A 13,840-nucleotide genomic window follows, 5' to 3' on the forward strand; every position below is an offset into this window, starting at 1 on the left:
AGTTTCTGTGGTGTAGAGAGTACTAAGTTCTGTGATCTAGGGGGTAACTGGACCACTACATTCCAGGGAACTCAACCATTCTTGCCATCTTGTGTGTCCTAAAAGACAAGGCTCTGAGATGTGCCTCATCCAGTGCCCACTGCTGTAGTGCAGGGACATCGACTCGGGTGCCTTAAAAAGCAGACATGTCACTTCCTTGCTTGGCAATGTTGCATTCGTCATTTAAAGTCACCCCAGTTGTCTGTGTGAGTTTGTTTATTGTCTGTCTTCCCCACTAGCACGCCAGAGCCATGCTGGCCTTCTTCCCAGCAGGCCTTCAAGGACCTAGAACAACGCCTGTGCCGGAACTGGCACTTGTAAAAGTACATGCAGCAGGATGCAGGAAGACTCAGCAGAACCCGGCCTCAGGGCTGTGCACACCTCTTCAGTCCCAGGGCAGGGGCTCCTCTCCCCAGGTGCTGTCCAGAGGAAAGACTGTCCTGCTGGTGGTCGGGGACCGTCAGGCATCACTTGAAAGGGGGTCGGGTAGAGTGAGGAAATCCTGGCTGCCCCGTTCAGGCTGGAGGGCCCAGCTGGGCCCGAGCCCGGTCATCCAGACTCCCTCTGGCCCACCCTCCTTAACATCCTGCTGTGGTCTTATGACCAGTTCACACCCGCAGCTTAGAGCAGCACTCTCTGACCCACATTCCAGTGCTAGGTGACACTGCTGTCCCGGTTGGTACTACAGTGCCAGGCACCCCCAAGGGTAACAGGCACACCCAACACCACCTTGACATATATGGGAGCTGTTGACACAGGCCTGTAGTGACAGACTTCCTGACACAGGCCTACCTATGCAAAAGTGCCAACAACACCCACGTCATCACTCGGTACAGCTACATCCATGCTCTGGAGACAGACTACAGCTTCTCCTTCTTACTCAAGTCCAGGAAACAAACCCCCCCCCCACATACACACATACTGCACACATGATTTTATCTACATCTAAGGCCTGGAAAAGAACCCCCCCTTCACACACCACACACACACACACACACACACACACGTTTTTACACTTTGGAGCATATACAGGAGCTCCAATCTCAATCTCCTAATATCTGGCCTCCTACTGCCTCATTCCCCTATCCCCCACCCAGCCCCTTGGGGGCCCCCTGAGGAGACTGAATTGCTGAGAAGACCCCTGCAAGGGTGTGGTGACCTCACGGGCTAGGCAAGAGCTGAGGCAGGCAAGCAGGCTGGGTGGGGCAGCCTGAGCTCATCAGATTCCAGCCTGATTCACAGGAGGAACTGGAGGATGGGGACCGGCACTGGCCCAGGAACTGGGGCTCTGGGGGCCTGAGTGGGCTTTGGATCCGAGTGTCACGGTGATGGCCCTCCCTGAAGGGTGCCCCCTGGGTGAGACTCAGGCCCCTGAGCTGAGCTGTGGGATGAGACAGTCAGCCCGCCCTCCAGGCTGGGACCCCCTCACCTCCCACCCCCACCCCAAACCTTCCCTGGCCTTAGCAGCTGGATGTCTTTAGCTGGGGAGGTGACCTTCACAGTCCTCCGTGAATCCTCCCGGCTCAGGCTGGACTCTGAAGGTCGGAAAAGGCCAGACTTGTCTGGTCCCATTGCGTGGGGCTGATAGGGTTACAGACCCGTGCTGCCCTGCCAGGCGGAGCCTCTGCCAGAAAGCACGGACTGCCCCAGTGCCTGGGATGTTTTCTTGCTGAGATCGAACCCTTTGCTCCTGCCTGCCATCTCCAGAACTCCTTGTGTTCCCAACTGAGGGATGCTTACAAGAGGTGGGGGGACCAAGCTGCCCAGACCCAGCTGCAGGGTGACAGGAAAAAAGATGGGGGCAGGGTGAGGGTACAGGAAGTGCCTTTCTTGGAACTCTGCACCAAAATAGCCCGTTCCATCCCTACTCTGGATCTGGTGTCCCACGGGGGAGGTGTGTGTCACCAAGGAGACCCTCGCTGGGGAGGAGCATGAACTGACCTCAGTCTGGCTTTTGCTTGCCAACCCCCATCCACCCCCACCACAGCCTGGGCTCCACTTTGAAGTCTCAACGTAAATATCATGTCTGCTCGGGTTCTCCTTCCTGGCCTGGTCACAGACCCCAGACCTGGCTTCTACCCCAACCAGCTCCAGAAACAGCACAGGGAGAGAGGAGGGAGGCTAGACCACCCGGGGCTGGTGTCAAGACAGAGACACTGCTACACAGATGGGGAGAGATGAGAGGCATAGAGCAGAGACACAAAGGGAAGCCGAAAGCAAAGAGACAGACCCCAGGTTGACAGGGGACAGTTCTTGGGGCAGAAGATCCATGAAGAAATGGAGACGCCAGACACAAAGGAAAATGAGGACTTAGGCAGGAGAGACAAAAGCAGGGATCCTGGGGGACAGTGAGAGCCTCCAGAGCAAGGCCAGAGGAGGGGTGCTGCCGAGATCAGAGAGATTGGGACTAGGATAGTGGGGGAGGGGGGAGGAGGATGCGGCACAAAGGAACTAGTCCCTGAGTCAGTGGGACCAATCATCTTGTCTACCCAGGCCTGGGGTGTGTGTGGTGGGGTAAGATCCAAGCAGTTGGGAATGAAATTAGAAAAGTCCTCAATGGTCTAGTGGTGGTGGTACAGACCTTTAATCCCAGCACTCCAGGAGGCAGAGGCAGGCGGATCTCTGAGTTCGAGACCAGCCTGGTCTACAAGAGCTAGTTCCAGGACAGCTAGGGCTGTTACACAGAGAAACCCTGTCTTGAAAAAAGAAAAAAAAAAAAGGGTTTGCCTGTACAACACAGGCAGGGCTGTCCCTTCTAACCAAGACACAGGTTCCAGGATTCCTTTCCTTGAGGGCAGATGTGGCCAGATGTTCAAGTCAGGCATCTGCTAGGAGAGAGAACTGGGCTCCGGGCTGGATACAGATTGCATATTCCAAGGAGCCATTTGCTTCCTTCTCAGCTGTGGGCCCAGGTGTGGACTTGCTAGGACACCCAGCTGTGCACATGTTTAGCCATGCCAAGGCTGTGCAAATACATGTGTGTGCACATGCCCGTGCACGCAAGCACATTATCCTGTAACCACAGGCACTCAAACTCTTCATTGACAAAGCCCCCCTCTCGCCCCGCTCTACCGTCAGCTACCCCCAGCTGTCAGAATTCTTTGGCTTCAGGGATGCTGAGGAGGGCCAACACCCCTTCTTCCCAGTTTGAGTCCTCCAAACCTCTGTCTCCCACCCATCCTGTCCCCACGAGCAGCTTGACCCCCTCCCTGCAGGGCTCTCTTGCCAGACGCACAGAGGGCGTGGCCCCAACAGTGGGGAGGGGAGGAGGTCACAAACGTACCCTTCCCGACTCTGCGACTGCCCAGGGTAATCCTCTCCCACCCACCCACCCTGGCTCACACCCAAGACTGGGTGCCTCCCACCCTCCCTCAGCCCTTCCTCCTGACAGCTCAGAGCTGGGGTGGTTTAAGAAGGGTTTAGACAGGGACTGAGGTGGGGGTGGGGACAGAAGAGAGAAAAGGGAAAGAGGTGATTTGTACACAAAGCAATGTGCTGGCTCAGCGGGCTAGCATGCCAAGGCTCTTCAGGATGCCTGCCGGGGGGGGGGGGCAACCCCCCAATCTCACCCAATCCCCCCACCCAGCTGTTCCATGGGGCCCCTCTCTGGGCCAGCCATTCTTTAGGCCGCCTTCCCCCTTCCCTTCTGGGCGCACACATTGCATCCCAAGCCATCTCCCGGACAGGTTTTCCTGAAAACGCGGGCTTCTGTTTCCGTGCCTGTCTTGTACAGAGCATCTCCCAAGTGGACCTCTGTCAGCAGGAAGACCTGGCCTTCTGGCTCCCACTGTGAGCAGAATTTGAGATGGTACACCGTGCCACTCACTCCCCCTACCCCCAGTTCAGACAGGAGGAAACACTGGCCTGGGCCCCCGGTAGAGAACACAGTTGTGTGTGGGCACTCCTCCCATGTGTTTCTCGCAGTGGTAACCCAAGCTGTCCCCGTCTTGGACTGCCGTCCGGCAGGGACATAAAGACCATTCTCAGCATGCCACTCATGAAGGTGGCGGGCAGTGACAACGCAGGCAGACTTCTTTATATCCTGTATATGTTCTTTGCTTATATCCTGTGTCTACCCATGCATCTAAACATTTTATAAACCAGGTGGTGAAAGCCTGTAATCCCAGCACGTGGTGGTGAAGGCAGAGAGATACGAAATTCAAGGTCATCCTTGGCTACATAATAAGTTGGAGGCTAGCTTGGTATATGTGAGACTTTGTCTAAAAAAAAAATTTCCACATATACATCTACCTGCCTATCCATCTTTCCACTTACCATACAAACATACATACGTACATACATACATACATACATACATACATACATACATTGGTCTACCCATCCATCCATCCACCTAACAACCCTTCCTCCCTCCTAACCATTAATATTCATACAGCTGTGTGTGTGTGTGTGTGTGAATCCGTGTACCTATCATCTGTGTATCCACCCATGTACACAGCCATGCATCCTTCACCCATGCGCATGTCTAGCCATCATCTGCCTGGGTATCTGTCCATCCTCCCATGCATCTGTCCATCATTTCCCTATGCATCCATTCACATATCCACCCACCCAAGCTTTAATTGTTCGTCACATCAGCATCTTCTCTGCACTGTGGGTGAAACAATATGAATCACACTCAACCAGAGCAGCAGAAAACTTAAGCCAGCTGGCTCTCTAGCTCCTGATCTCCAGATCCTTGGTGCTATGCTCATGGTGTTGCCCATTCGAACTATGTAGGAAAGTTCTTAGGCAACTTTCACCCCACTTCTCCCAACCTGGAAGAGGACTGGGCACCCAAGTGTGTCTCTCTAACTCTTATTTTGATACACAAAATCTTTAGGTTTGTTGAAGCCAGAGGTGTGCCCTCATCCACTTCTCAGCCCCTTATTCTGCCTTGGCTTCCCTCCATGTAGAAGAAGGCCTAGCTAGTACATCTGGAAGTTGGCCTTTGACCCTCTTTCTTCTACTTCCTTTGTCTGCTCCCCCAATCCTACACTCCACTGAAATCGGGGTCCTGACCTCTGATCTGACCCACCCACTTGCCAGACATCCTAGAGTCTCTTCTTGGACGCCCAGCACTGGCCATTGCCCGAAGCATGACTGGGCTCACCACACCCTTGGACCAAGCTCAGAACCGCCCCCAAGGAACCTCCAGAGGCTGCCTCCCCCAGCCCGGCCCGCCCTGTAGCCCAGCTCTCCAGCCAGATCCCTTCCCCTTCCCAGATGATTGCAACAGTCTCCTAACTGGTCCCTGGCCTTGGGTTCCCTCCACCCACCATCCACCAACCATGGAGTTCCCTCGCCATGACTCTGTTCCCATGGCATCCACAGTGGAGCTCCAGCCTCTCAGGGGCAGCTTTGAAGCCTCCCAAGCCAGGCCTCTCCTCCTTGCCTGATGTTCTCTCTCTGCTCCCCACCATTCCCCTCTCCAGGCCAGGCAAGGAAGTTCCTTGCATCCTCCAAACCCATCTGAGCTACGGCTTCAGAGCTAGCCTCCTTCCTGGCTCCAGAGCTAGCCTTCGGCCCAGGCCACCTTCCTGGCTTCAGAGCTAGCCTTCCTGGCCATCTTCCTGGCTCCAGAGCTAGCCTTCTTCCTGGCCATCTTCCTGGCTCCAGAGCTAGCCTTCTTCCTGACCATCTTCCTGGTGTACCACACTCAGCCTCTGCTCAGAAGATAGCACAGGCACTCTGCTGGAAGACCAGTGGGTGGGAATCAGGAGCTCCGGGTTCCAGGCTGAGCCCTGCTGCTAACTCCCTGTAAGACTCTCAAAGCCTCAGTTTCCCCATCTACAAAAAGACAAGCACACCACCAGGAGAGTCCTGTTTCAAAAGGGTAGCTAGCAAGTGTGAGTGCCGAGAGCAAGCAGGCTTTGGATCCAGGCACATCCCAGCTTCCCAGTGGCATCTTCAGGAGTGGTTCTTCCCTTCTCTGTGTTCACCGCAACCTTTTCATTTATTTTTTTATTTTAAGACAGGGTTTTGTTTATTTTCTTTCTTCTTTCCTTCCTTTCTTCCTTTTTCTGAGGCACGGTTTCTTTGTGTATCCCTGGCTGTCCTGAAACTCTCTCTTGTAGACCAGGCTGGCCTCAAACTCAGATCCGCTGCCTCTGCTTGGATTAAAGGCGTGTGCCACCTGGCTTCACCTCGAGCTCCCACTCTCAGTTTCCACCTCTAGAGCGATTTCAGCCATGTACCACCAACCCTAGGAACATATTCTTACTAAGCAAAGTCTCTGGGCCTGGAACTTTCCAGGCTTTGTGGCACAGTAGGGAACATGATGAGCCTGCTGCTGTGGAGCTCACAGTCTCCAGGACAGAGGTTCTCCACTGGGCATGTGACATTTGGCAATATCTGCAGATTCGTTTGTGTTGTCCTAACTGGAAGGAGCCAAAGTCAGGCACAGAGCAACCCACTCATAACTGCTATCATCTAGTCCTGAGTATCCATAATGCCAACCACAGGTGAGGGGTTCTGGCTGGAGTCAGGTCCTATGAGACTTAACAAAGAATATACGAGGACAGAGAGTAATCAGTGAGGGGTGGGAGGTAGGGGGAGTGGGAGAGAGGAGGGTTGTGGGGGAGTGTGGTCAGGGACTCTGCTGACTCAGCTGAGTCTTCGTGAAAGATAGAGCATTTGGATGCTGCAGGAAAGGGAGCGAGAGAATTACAAAGCTCTAGACAGGAGACGCAGCAGTGGCTGGGACCTATGGGAAGGGAAAGGCGGTACTGTAAGTGCTCACACTGTTGATGCGGTTTTTGAAAATGACGCTAACGGGATGTGCTGAGTTCCTGGACAAGGGGTGTGGGAGAAAGAGGAGTGAAGGATGAGCTCAGGTTTGGCTCCTGCACCAATGCAAGAATGGACTCTGCTCTCCTGAGAAGGGGAGTAACCCTGTGTGCTTTCAGCACAAGACTTCCTAGCATAAGGCAAGTGCTGTATAAACGGTGGTTCTCACAGACTGGCTGCATCCGCAGGGCCAGCCTGGGCACTCTGAGCTGGTTTGTGAAAGCGGCTTTGATCCCCATTGGCGTCTAGATTTGCTCAGACTACTGAACATTTGTCTTGTGCTCTGAAGTTGACAAAACATATTTGCGCATAGGGAGTGCTGTGATCCAATAGTCCGGCTGAGCTGCAAGATGTCGACACATTTATCCCCATACGTAGATGCAAAAACTGGAAGCCAGGCATGGTGGCCTTCGCCTGTAACCCTGATACTGCTGCACAATAAGACCTGGACTCAACGAAAGGGAAGAGGGGGAAGGAAAGAAAAGGAAGAGAAGAGAAAGGAAAGTGGAATAAACAAAAGAGAAGAGAGGAGAGCCTGTGTGGTGTCACACACTCAATCCTAAAATAGGCAGCTGCATCTCCATGAGTTCCAGGCCAGCCAGAGCTATATAGTGAGAACCAGTCTTAAAAACAAAGACCAACAAAACAAAATGACATCAACAAAACGGGGTTGGGTGGGGTGGAGCAATGAAGGCTCAGAGACAGTCTCTGATTCACATGGATCAGCGTCAGAGTGATAACATCTGGACTAGGGCAGTGTCCCAAGAAGAAATCTCTCTCATCCATGGCTCAAAAGGTATTCAGTGCTAGGAATCCAACCCAGGACCACTAAGCCACATCCCCAGCTGGCTCAAAAATCTGCTAAAAATATAAAGCATAAGGTGTTAAAGCCAGGCACCAGGACCTAGGCAGAGCAGGGGTTCAAGATCGGCTTTGACTGAGTGAGATCCAGCTCAGCCTATGCTACGTGAGACCTTGCCTCAAAAATCAAAAACAAGGGCTTAGAAAGGGCTCAGTGGCTAAGAGTATTTGTTGCTCTTGCAGAGGACCCATGTTTGGGTCCCAGCACCCACATGGTAGTTTACAACTACCTGTAACTCCAGTTCCAGGGAATTTGATGGCCTTCTCTGACTTCTGAGGAGTACCAGTTTTGTACACGGTACAGATGCATATATGCAGCAAAACACTCATAAACAGAAAATAAAATTGAAAATATTAAAATAAAAAACAAGAGTATAAAAGGATTACCTGGTGTTGGGTGACTGTAGTACCAGCTACTCAAAACCCAGGAGTTTGGGGCCAGCCTTGGCAACACAGCAAATTCCTTCTCTTAAAAAAAAAATAATAAATAGCCAGGCAATGGTGGCACATGCCTTTAATCCCAGCACTTGGAAGACAGAGGTAGGATCTCAGTGTTCGAGGTCAGCCCAGTCTACAGAGCAAGTTCCAGAACAGTCAGGGCTACACAGAGAAACTCTGGCTCCAAAAACAACAACAACAACAAAAAAAACCAATAATAATAATAATGATAAAATAATACTAATAAAAAAGAGTAAATAGAAAATGCAGGCATTAATCCTTCAGACAGAGTCTCAGGGGCCATCCTGGGTGCTTAGCCCAGTGCACAAACTTCCAGAGGCTTCTAGGAAGGGCGGGAAGAGGACCCCGGTCAGGCAATGCAGCAGGCCCTGGGAGCAGGGAGGGCAATATGATGCCTGTGTCATACATGCCTATCCCATTGTGTACCCCATGCCCATACATGGCCTTGCACCGGTCCCCTCATAAGCAGCCTGCTTGCCCTGCATATAACCCAGCCTCCACTTAGCCCAGAATCCTGCACCCTGCCCTCTGGCTGCAGGAGCCCAGAGAGGCATTTCCTGTTTGGGGGCTGCCTCCTCCCCCTCTAAGTCCAGGTTCCCAGGGCCCCTGACTGAGCCAGGGTAAGGAAGCAAAGCGGCAGCCCTTGGCCTCCTCCTCACTCACTAACCCCTAATGCTGGTCCTGTTGGAGCCAGAAAACTTGGGAGTGAGATAGGCTGAGCAAAGGGGCTCATCAAATACATGTCTGGTTGAGGTTCTCCATTCTCCGCATGGGGGTTATCAAGTTGATTCTCATGTAGGGCCTGGCAGGAATGGGAGGAGCTTCATAGGTTAGACTATTTAGCATGCCACATCCTCCTTGCCCTTGCCTGTCCACCTAAGGGCATAGCATGACAGGAAGACTGCATGTATGAGACTGGGATTTGGCCGCCTGAGATAGACAGGGTGTCAGAGAGGATGCTCTTGCCAGGAGTTGGAAGAGGAGTCTGCATACATACTGTGATGGGAAAGGGCTGGCCCGAGCAAGTCGCTGAGCTGAGAGCGCAGCCACATACTGATGCTGGTGAATCCAGATTCGGGTCTCCACGAGTCTCTCAGGAAGACAACTTCACCCCAGCTGCCTTAGCTGCAGATCCCGCTGAAGTTTCAGAGGGCTGACTAAGGATGCCTCTCAGGCAGGCAGTTCCCCTTTTCCCTGACTCTCAGCTCTGTAAGGCCTGAGGTAGCCCGTTAGTTAACTGCACCTCCTCCCCTCCTCTGCCCTGCTCCTCTCACCCCAGAACCCCCCACCCCACTGCTTCCTGCTCCAACAGCCCCCGGGGAGCTAGCAGGGGAGCTGGCAGCCTCCCCAACCCACTCCTTACAAGGCTTGAGTCCGCAGGGCCCGCCCCCCGGCCCTCCCGCCGGAGGCCTTGATCCCTCCCTCTGTCAAGAGCAGCAGCGGACCCGAGCCGGGCCAGTCGGGGGGCGTCGCGATGCTGCTGCGCCTGCTGCTGTCCTGGGCGGCCGCGGTGCCCGCACTGGGCCAGGCCCCCTGGATACCCGAGCCCCGAGCCGTCTGCGGCCCGGGCAGTTGCTACGCGCTCTTTCCCCGGCGCCGCACCTTCCTAGAAGCTTGGCGGGCGTGCCGCGAGTTGGGGGGTAACCTGGCCACGCCGCGGACCCCGGAGGAGGCCAGGCGTGTGGACAGCCTGGTGGGCGTCGGGCCGGCCAACGGGCTGCTGTGGATAGGGCTGCAGCGGCAGGCTCGACAATGCCAGCCGCAGCGCCCACTGCGGGGCTTCATATGGACCACGGGAGACCAGGACACCGCCTTCACCAACTGGGCCCAGCCGGCTACGGAAGGACCCTGCCCGGCCCAGCGCTGTGCTGCCCTTGAGGCCAGTGGAGAACATCGCTGGCTCGAAGGCTCCTGTACACTGGCTGTCGATGGCTACCTCTGCCAGTTTGGTTTTGAGGGTGCCTGCCCTGCCTTGCCGGTTGAGGTGGGCCAAGCAGGCCCAGCTGTCTACACCACGCCCTTCAACCTGGTTTCCAGCGAGTTCGAGTGGCTGCCCTTTGGCTCCGTGGCAGCTGTGCAGTGCCAGGCTGGAAGGGGAGCCTCTCTGCTGTGCGTGAAACAACCTTCAGGTGGTGTTGGTTGGTCCCAGGCTGGCCCCCTGTGCCCAGGGACTGGCTGTGGTCCTGACAATGGGGGCTGCGAACACGAGTGTGTGGAAGAGGTGGATGGTGGTGTGTCCTGCCGCTGCAGTGAAGGCTTCCGGCTCGCCGCAGATGGGCACAGTTGTGAAGACCCCTGTGCGCAGGCCCCCTGTGAGCAGCAGTGTGAGCCTGGTGGGCCACAAGGCTATAGCTGCCACTGTCGTCTGGGCTTTCGGCCAGCTGAGGATGAGCCACACCGCTGCGTGGACACGGATGAGTGCCAGATTGCTGGAGTATGCCAGCAGATGTGTGTCAACTATGTTGGTGGCTTTGAGTGCTATTGCAGTGAAGGTCATGAGCTTGAGGCAGATGGCATCAGTTGTAGCCCTGCAGGAGCCATGGGTGCCCAGGCTTCCCAGGACCTCAGAGATGAGTTGCTGGATGATGGAGAAGAAGGGGAGGATGAAGAGGAAGCCTGGGAGGTCTTTGATGGCACCTGGACTGAGGAACAGAGGGTTCTATGGATGGCGCCTACACAACCACCTGACTTTGGCCTGGCCTATAGGCCCAATTTCCCACAGGATGGAGAGCCTCAGAGATTGTACCTGGAGCCTACCTGGCCACCGCCACTCAGTGCCCCCAGGGGCCCCTACCACTCCTCGGTGGTCTCTGCCACACGGCCCATGGTGATCTCTGCCATGGAACCCACATTGCCTTCTGCCCACAAGACTTCTGTTATTTCAGCCACGCACCCAGCCCTCAGCCCTGTCCACCCACCTGCCATGGCCCCTAGCACACCTCCAGCTGTGCTCCCTGAGTACCGGATCCCCAAAATCAAGGCCAATTATCCAGACCTGCCTTTTGGCTACAAGCCTGGGATTATCTCAACCACTCACCCAGCGCGGCCTCCTGCTTACCAGCCCCCGACTATCTCAAGCAGATATCCCCAAGTATTCCCTCCCCACCAGTCCCCTCTGTCTCCAGACACCCACAGGATCAGTTACTTGCCTTCAGTTCCACCTAACCTTGACCCCGGGGATACCACTTCTAAAGCTCATCAACGCCCCCTGGCCCCAGATGTTTCAGGCATCAGAACCCAGGCTCCTCAGCTTTCTATCTCAGCTGTCCAGCCCTCTCTGCCTAGCCCCTCTAAGTCCTCTGCCCACGAAGCCCCTGTGCCTGCTGCCACCCATCCTCCGGCCCTCCCGTCTCCTCTTCCCCCTCAGAGCCCCATTAACCAGACCTCAACTATCAGCTCTACACGTCCCTATTCCAGAGCCCCTCCATTCCCGAGGGAAGGAGCTCCCAGTCCCAAACTGGTGCCATGGCTGCCCTCGGTGGCCCCTACAGCAGCTCCAACAGCCCTGGCAGAGGCGGGTCTTGCAGACCAAAGTCAGAGGGATGACCGGTGGCTGCTGGTGGCACTCCTGGTACCCACGTGTGTCTTCGTGGTGGTCCTGCTTGCACTGGGCATCGTGTACTGTACCCGCTGTGGCCCCCACGCCCCCAACAAACGCATCACTGACTGCTATCGCTGGGTCACACAAGCTGGGAGCAAGAACCCAACAGAACCCATGCCCCCCAGAGGCAGCCTTACAGGGGTACAGACCTGCAGAACCAGTGTGTGATGGGGCACAGATACCCCTTCTGGGGTAGGAGGAAGGGACTTGCTTTGGACACATGGATGAGACCGCACCAGGGACTTATGGGGACTACCCAGATGGACAGAAAGAATTCTGCTCCTTGGGCCCAGCATTCATGGCAAAGGAGACACCAAGGCCTCCAGGACCTCAAGGGGTGGGTGCTGGGATCTTCTCCAATAAATGGGGTGCCAACCTCACCCAAAGCTCCTGACCCCCACTGATGCCTGAGGGGAGGGCCTGAGAGAACTTGTGGGAGGGATATAGAGTTCCCTTCCATTTACATAGGTAAGGTAAGAATTCTTTAGAGGAGGTATGCTTCAAAATTTTCCGTGAAATGAGCTGAGGGCTGGCAAGTCCAGGATTCTAGAGATTTGGCAGGGAAGAAAGTCCATATTTGCTCTTTTTATTAAAATGCAAAGAAAAGCAGGGAAGACCTTGAGATGAGGGATTCTGATGAACTGGACTCCAACTGGGGTTTGGGAGTCACCGGTCAGAGGGCATTGGAGATTCAGAGCACAGCAGGGTCTCCAGTGGTTGGCATTTCTGAACTTTCTTCTGAGCATTCTTTACAATGTCATAGGCTGCCCAGAAGTCTAGGTGGGGGGAATCAGGGTCACCCAAGGATGCTACCACCCTATGGTTGTAGGGACTCCTCCTTTATAGGAGGTAGTAGGGGAGGAGGAAAGAATAGATACCCAGGAGGCTGAGGAAGAAAAGCCCAGTTCTAGCTCCCTGGGTCCACTTAGAAACAAGACCTTCCCATTAGAGGCCACACTTTACCCTTCACTCTGTTGAGTGAAAATGGAGCTGCTAGGAGAGAAGCCAGAAGACCCTAGCTTGAGAGAAGACCCAGGATATTCAGGGCTGGTGTCCTAAGAACCGAGGAACTGTCTGGTCAAAAATCACCGAGTATGGGATAACCTCCCCGTCATCCTCAACTGATTGTCCTGGGAGGGGGGGGGGGGGGGAAGGGACGAGACCTGGAAGAAGGAGGCGCCGGTTCCACCACCTCTATAATTTTTCAGCTCAGCCCTCTTGAGGCCTCTAATTATGACTGGGCAAAACCGCACCCCCGCCCCAGGCAGGTGAGGAGGGGTGGCCCGGCGCCCTTTCTCTACCCGAAATCCCTATGCCACATTCTCGCCCTAAGATTGTACCTTAGGAGATCAGGAGAACGGGTGTGGAGCTGGGGACCAACTGGGAGTGGGGGTTAACAGAGGGGGCGGAGGGAACGCATCGCCGGGGTAGCCACTCTCACGTTCCCCTAACTCAAACCAGACGCCCCTGCCAGATCCTTCCCAGCTCTAACCTCGAAGACGCAGTCGAAGGGGCGGGTGAGGGGGGGAGGTTGATGGATGGAATGGAGGGAGGTCGCCTGGTTTTCTAGAAAGCCTGGGTGTAAGGAGATGCAGGTATCACTTATGGAATGACACCGCCTGCTGGGACAGAGGCCTGAAGCTTCTTCCCGTGACCCCTAGCAGAGTGTCGATGGCACCCTGAGGGAAAGAAAGAGTTAAATGCGCTGCAGTCCGCGGGAGGATGGGTGTAGGGAAGGGGGCCCAGAGCCGGCTCTTTGTCATCTGGTAATGAGCACCAGATGCGGAGCTGCGTGCGGGCCTAAACAGACGGCCTCCCAGGGCAGAGCCCCCGCCTGCGCCCAGACCCAGACTCCGCCTAGTCCGAAAGCTGAGTCTCAGGCTCCGCCCATTAACTCCCAGGCTGCGCTTCACCTCACCCGGGCGGAGGATGCTTAGGTTATCAGCCCCGCCCCTCCGGCCCACGAACCACACCCCTTGGAGGGGAAGAAAACTCTCCAGAGGCCCCGCCCTTCAAAGCAAGAACTTCGCCCCTTGCCAGCTCAAAAATGCCTTCAGAGCTATTGCCTGCCCCTCTGCCCTATCAGCTCCG

At 55.2% G+C, this 13,840-nt stretch overlaps 1 protein-coding gene across 1 annotated transcript; it reads left to right on the forward strand.

Moving 5' to 3' along the window:
• Window positions 1-9,621: 9,621 nt before the first annotated feature.
• Cd248 (CD248 molecule) lies at window positions 9,622-12,135 on the forward strand. Its single transcript, XM_038340767.1, has one exon. The coding sequence runs from the start codon at window positions 9,623-9,625 to the stop codon at window positions 11,915-11,917; it is 2,295 nt and encodes a 764-aa protein (XP_038196695.1). The 5' UTR covers window position 9,622; the 3' UTR covers window positions 11,918-12,135.
• Window positions 12,136-13,840: the final 1,705 nt, after the last annotated feature.

The sequence above is a fragment of the Arvicola amphibius genome, chromosome 1 (genome assembly GCF_903992535.2).
Source record: "Arvicola amphibius chromosome 1, mArvAmp1.2, whole genome shotgun sequence".
Taxonomy (NCBI): domain Eukaryota; kingdom Metazoa; phylum Chordata; class Mammalia; order Rodentia; family Cricetidae; genus Arvicola; species Arvicola amphibius.

Excerpts from the sequence above, each read along its gene's own strand:
- Cd248 (XM_038340767.1), top strand. The coding sequence starts at position 9,623 with ATGCTGCTGCGCCTGCTGCTGTCCTGGGCGGCCGCGGTGCCCGCACTG.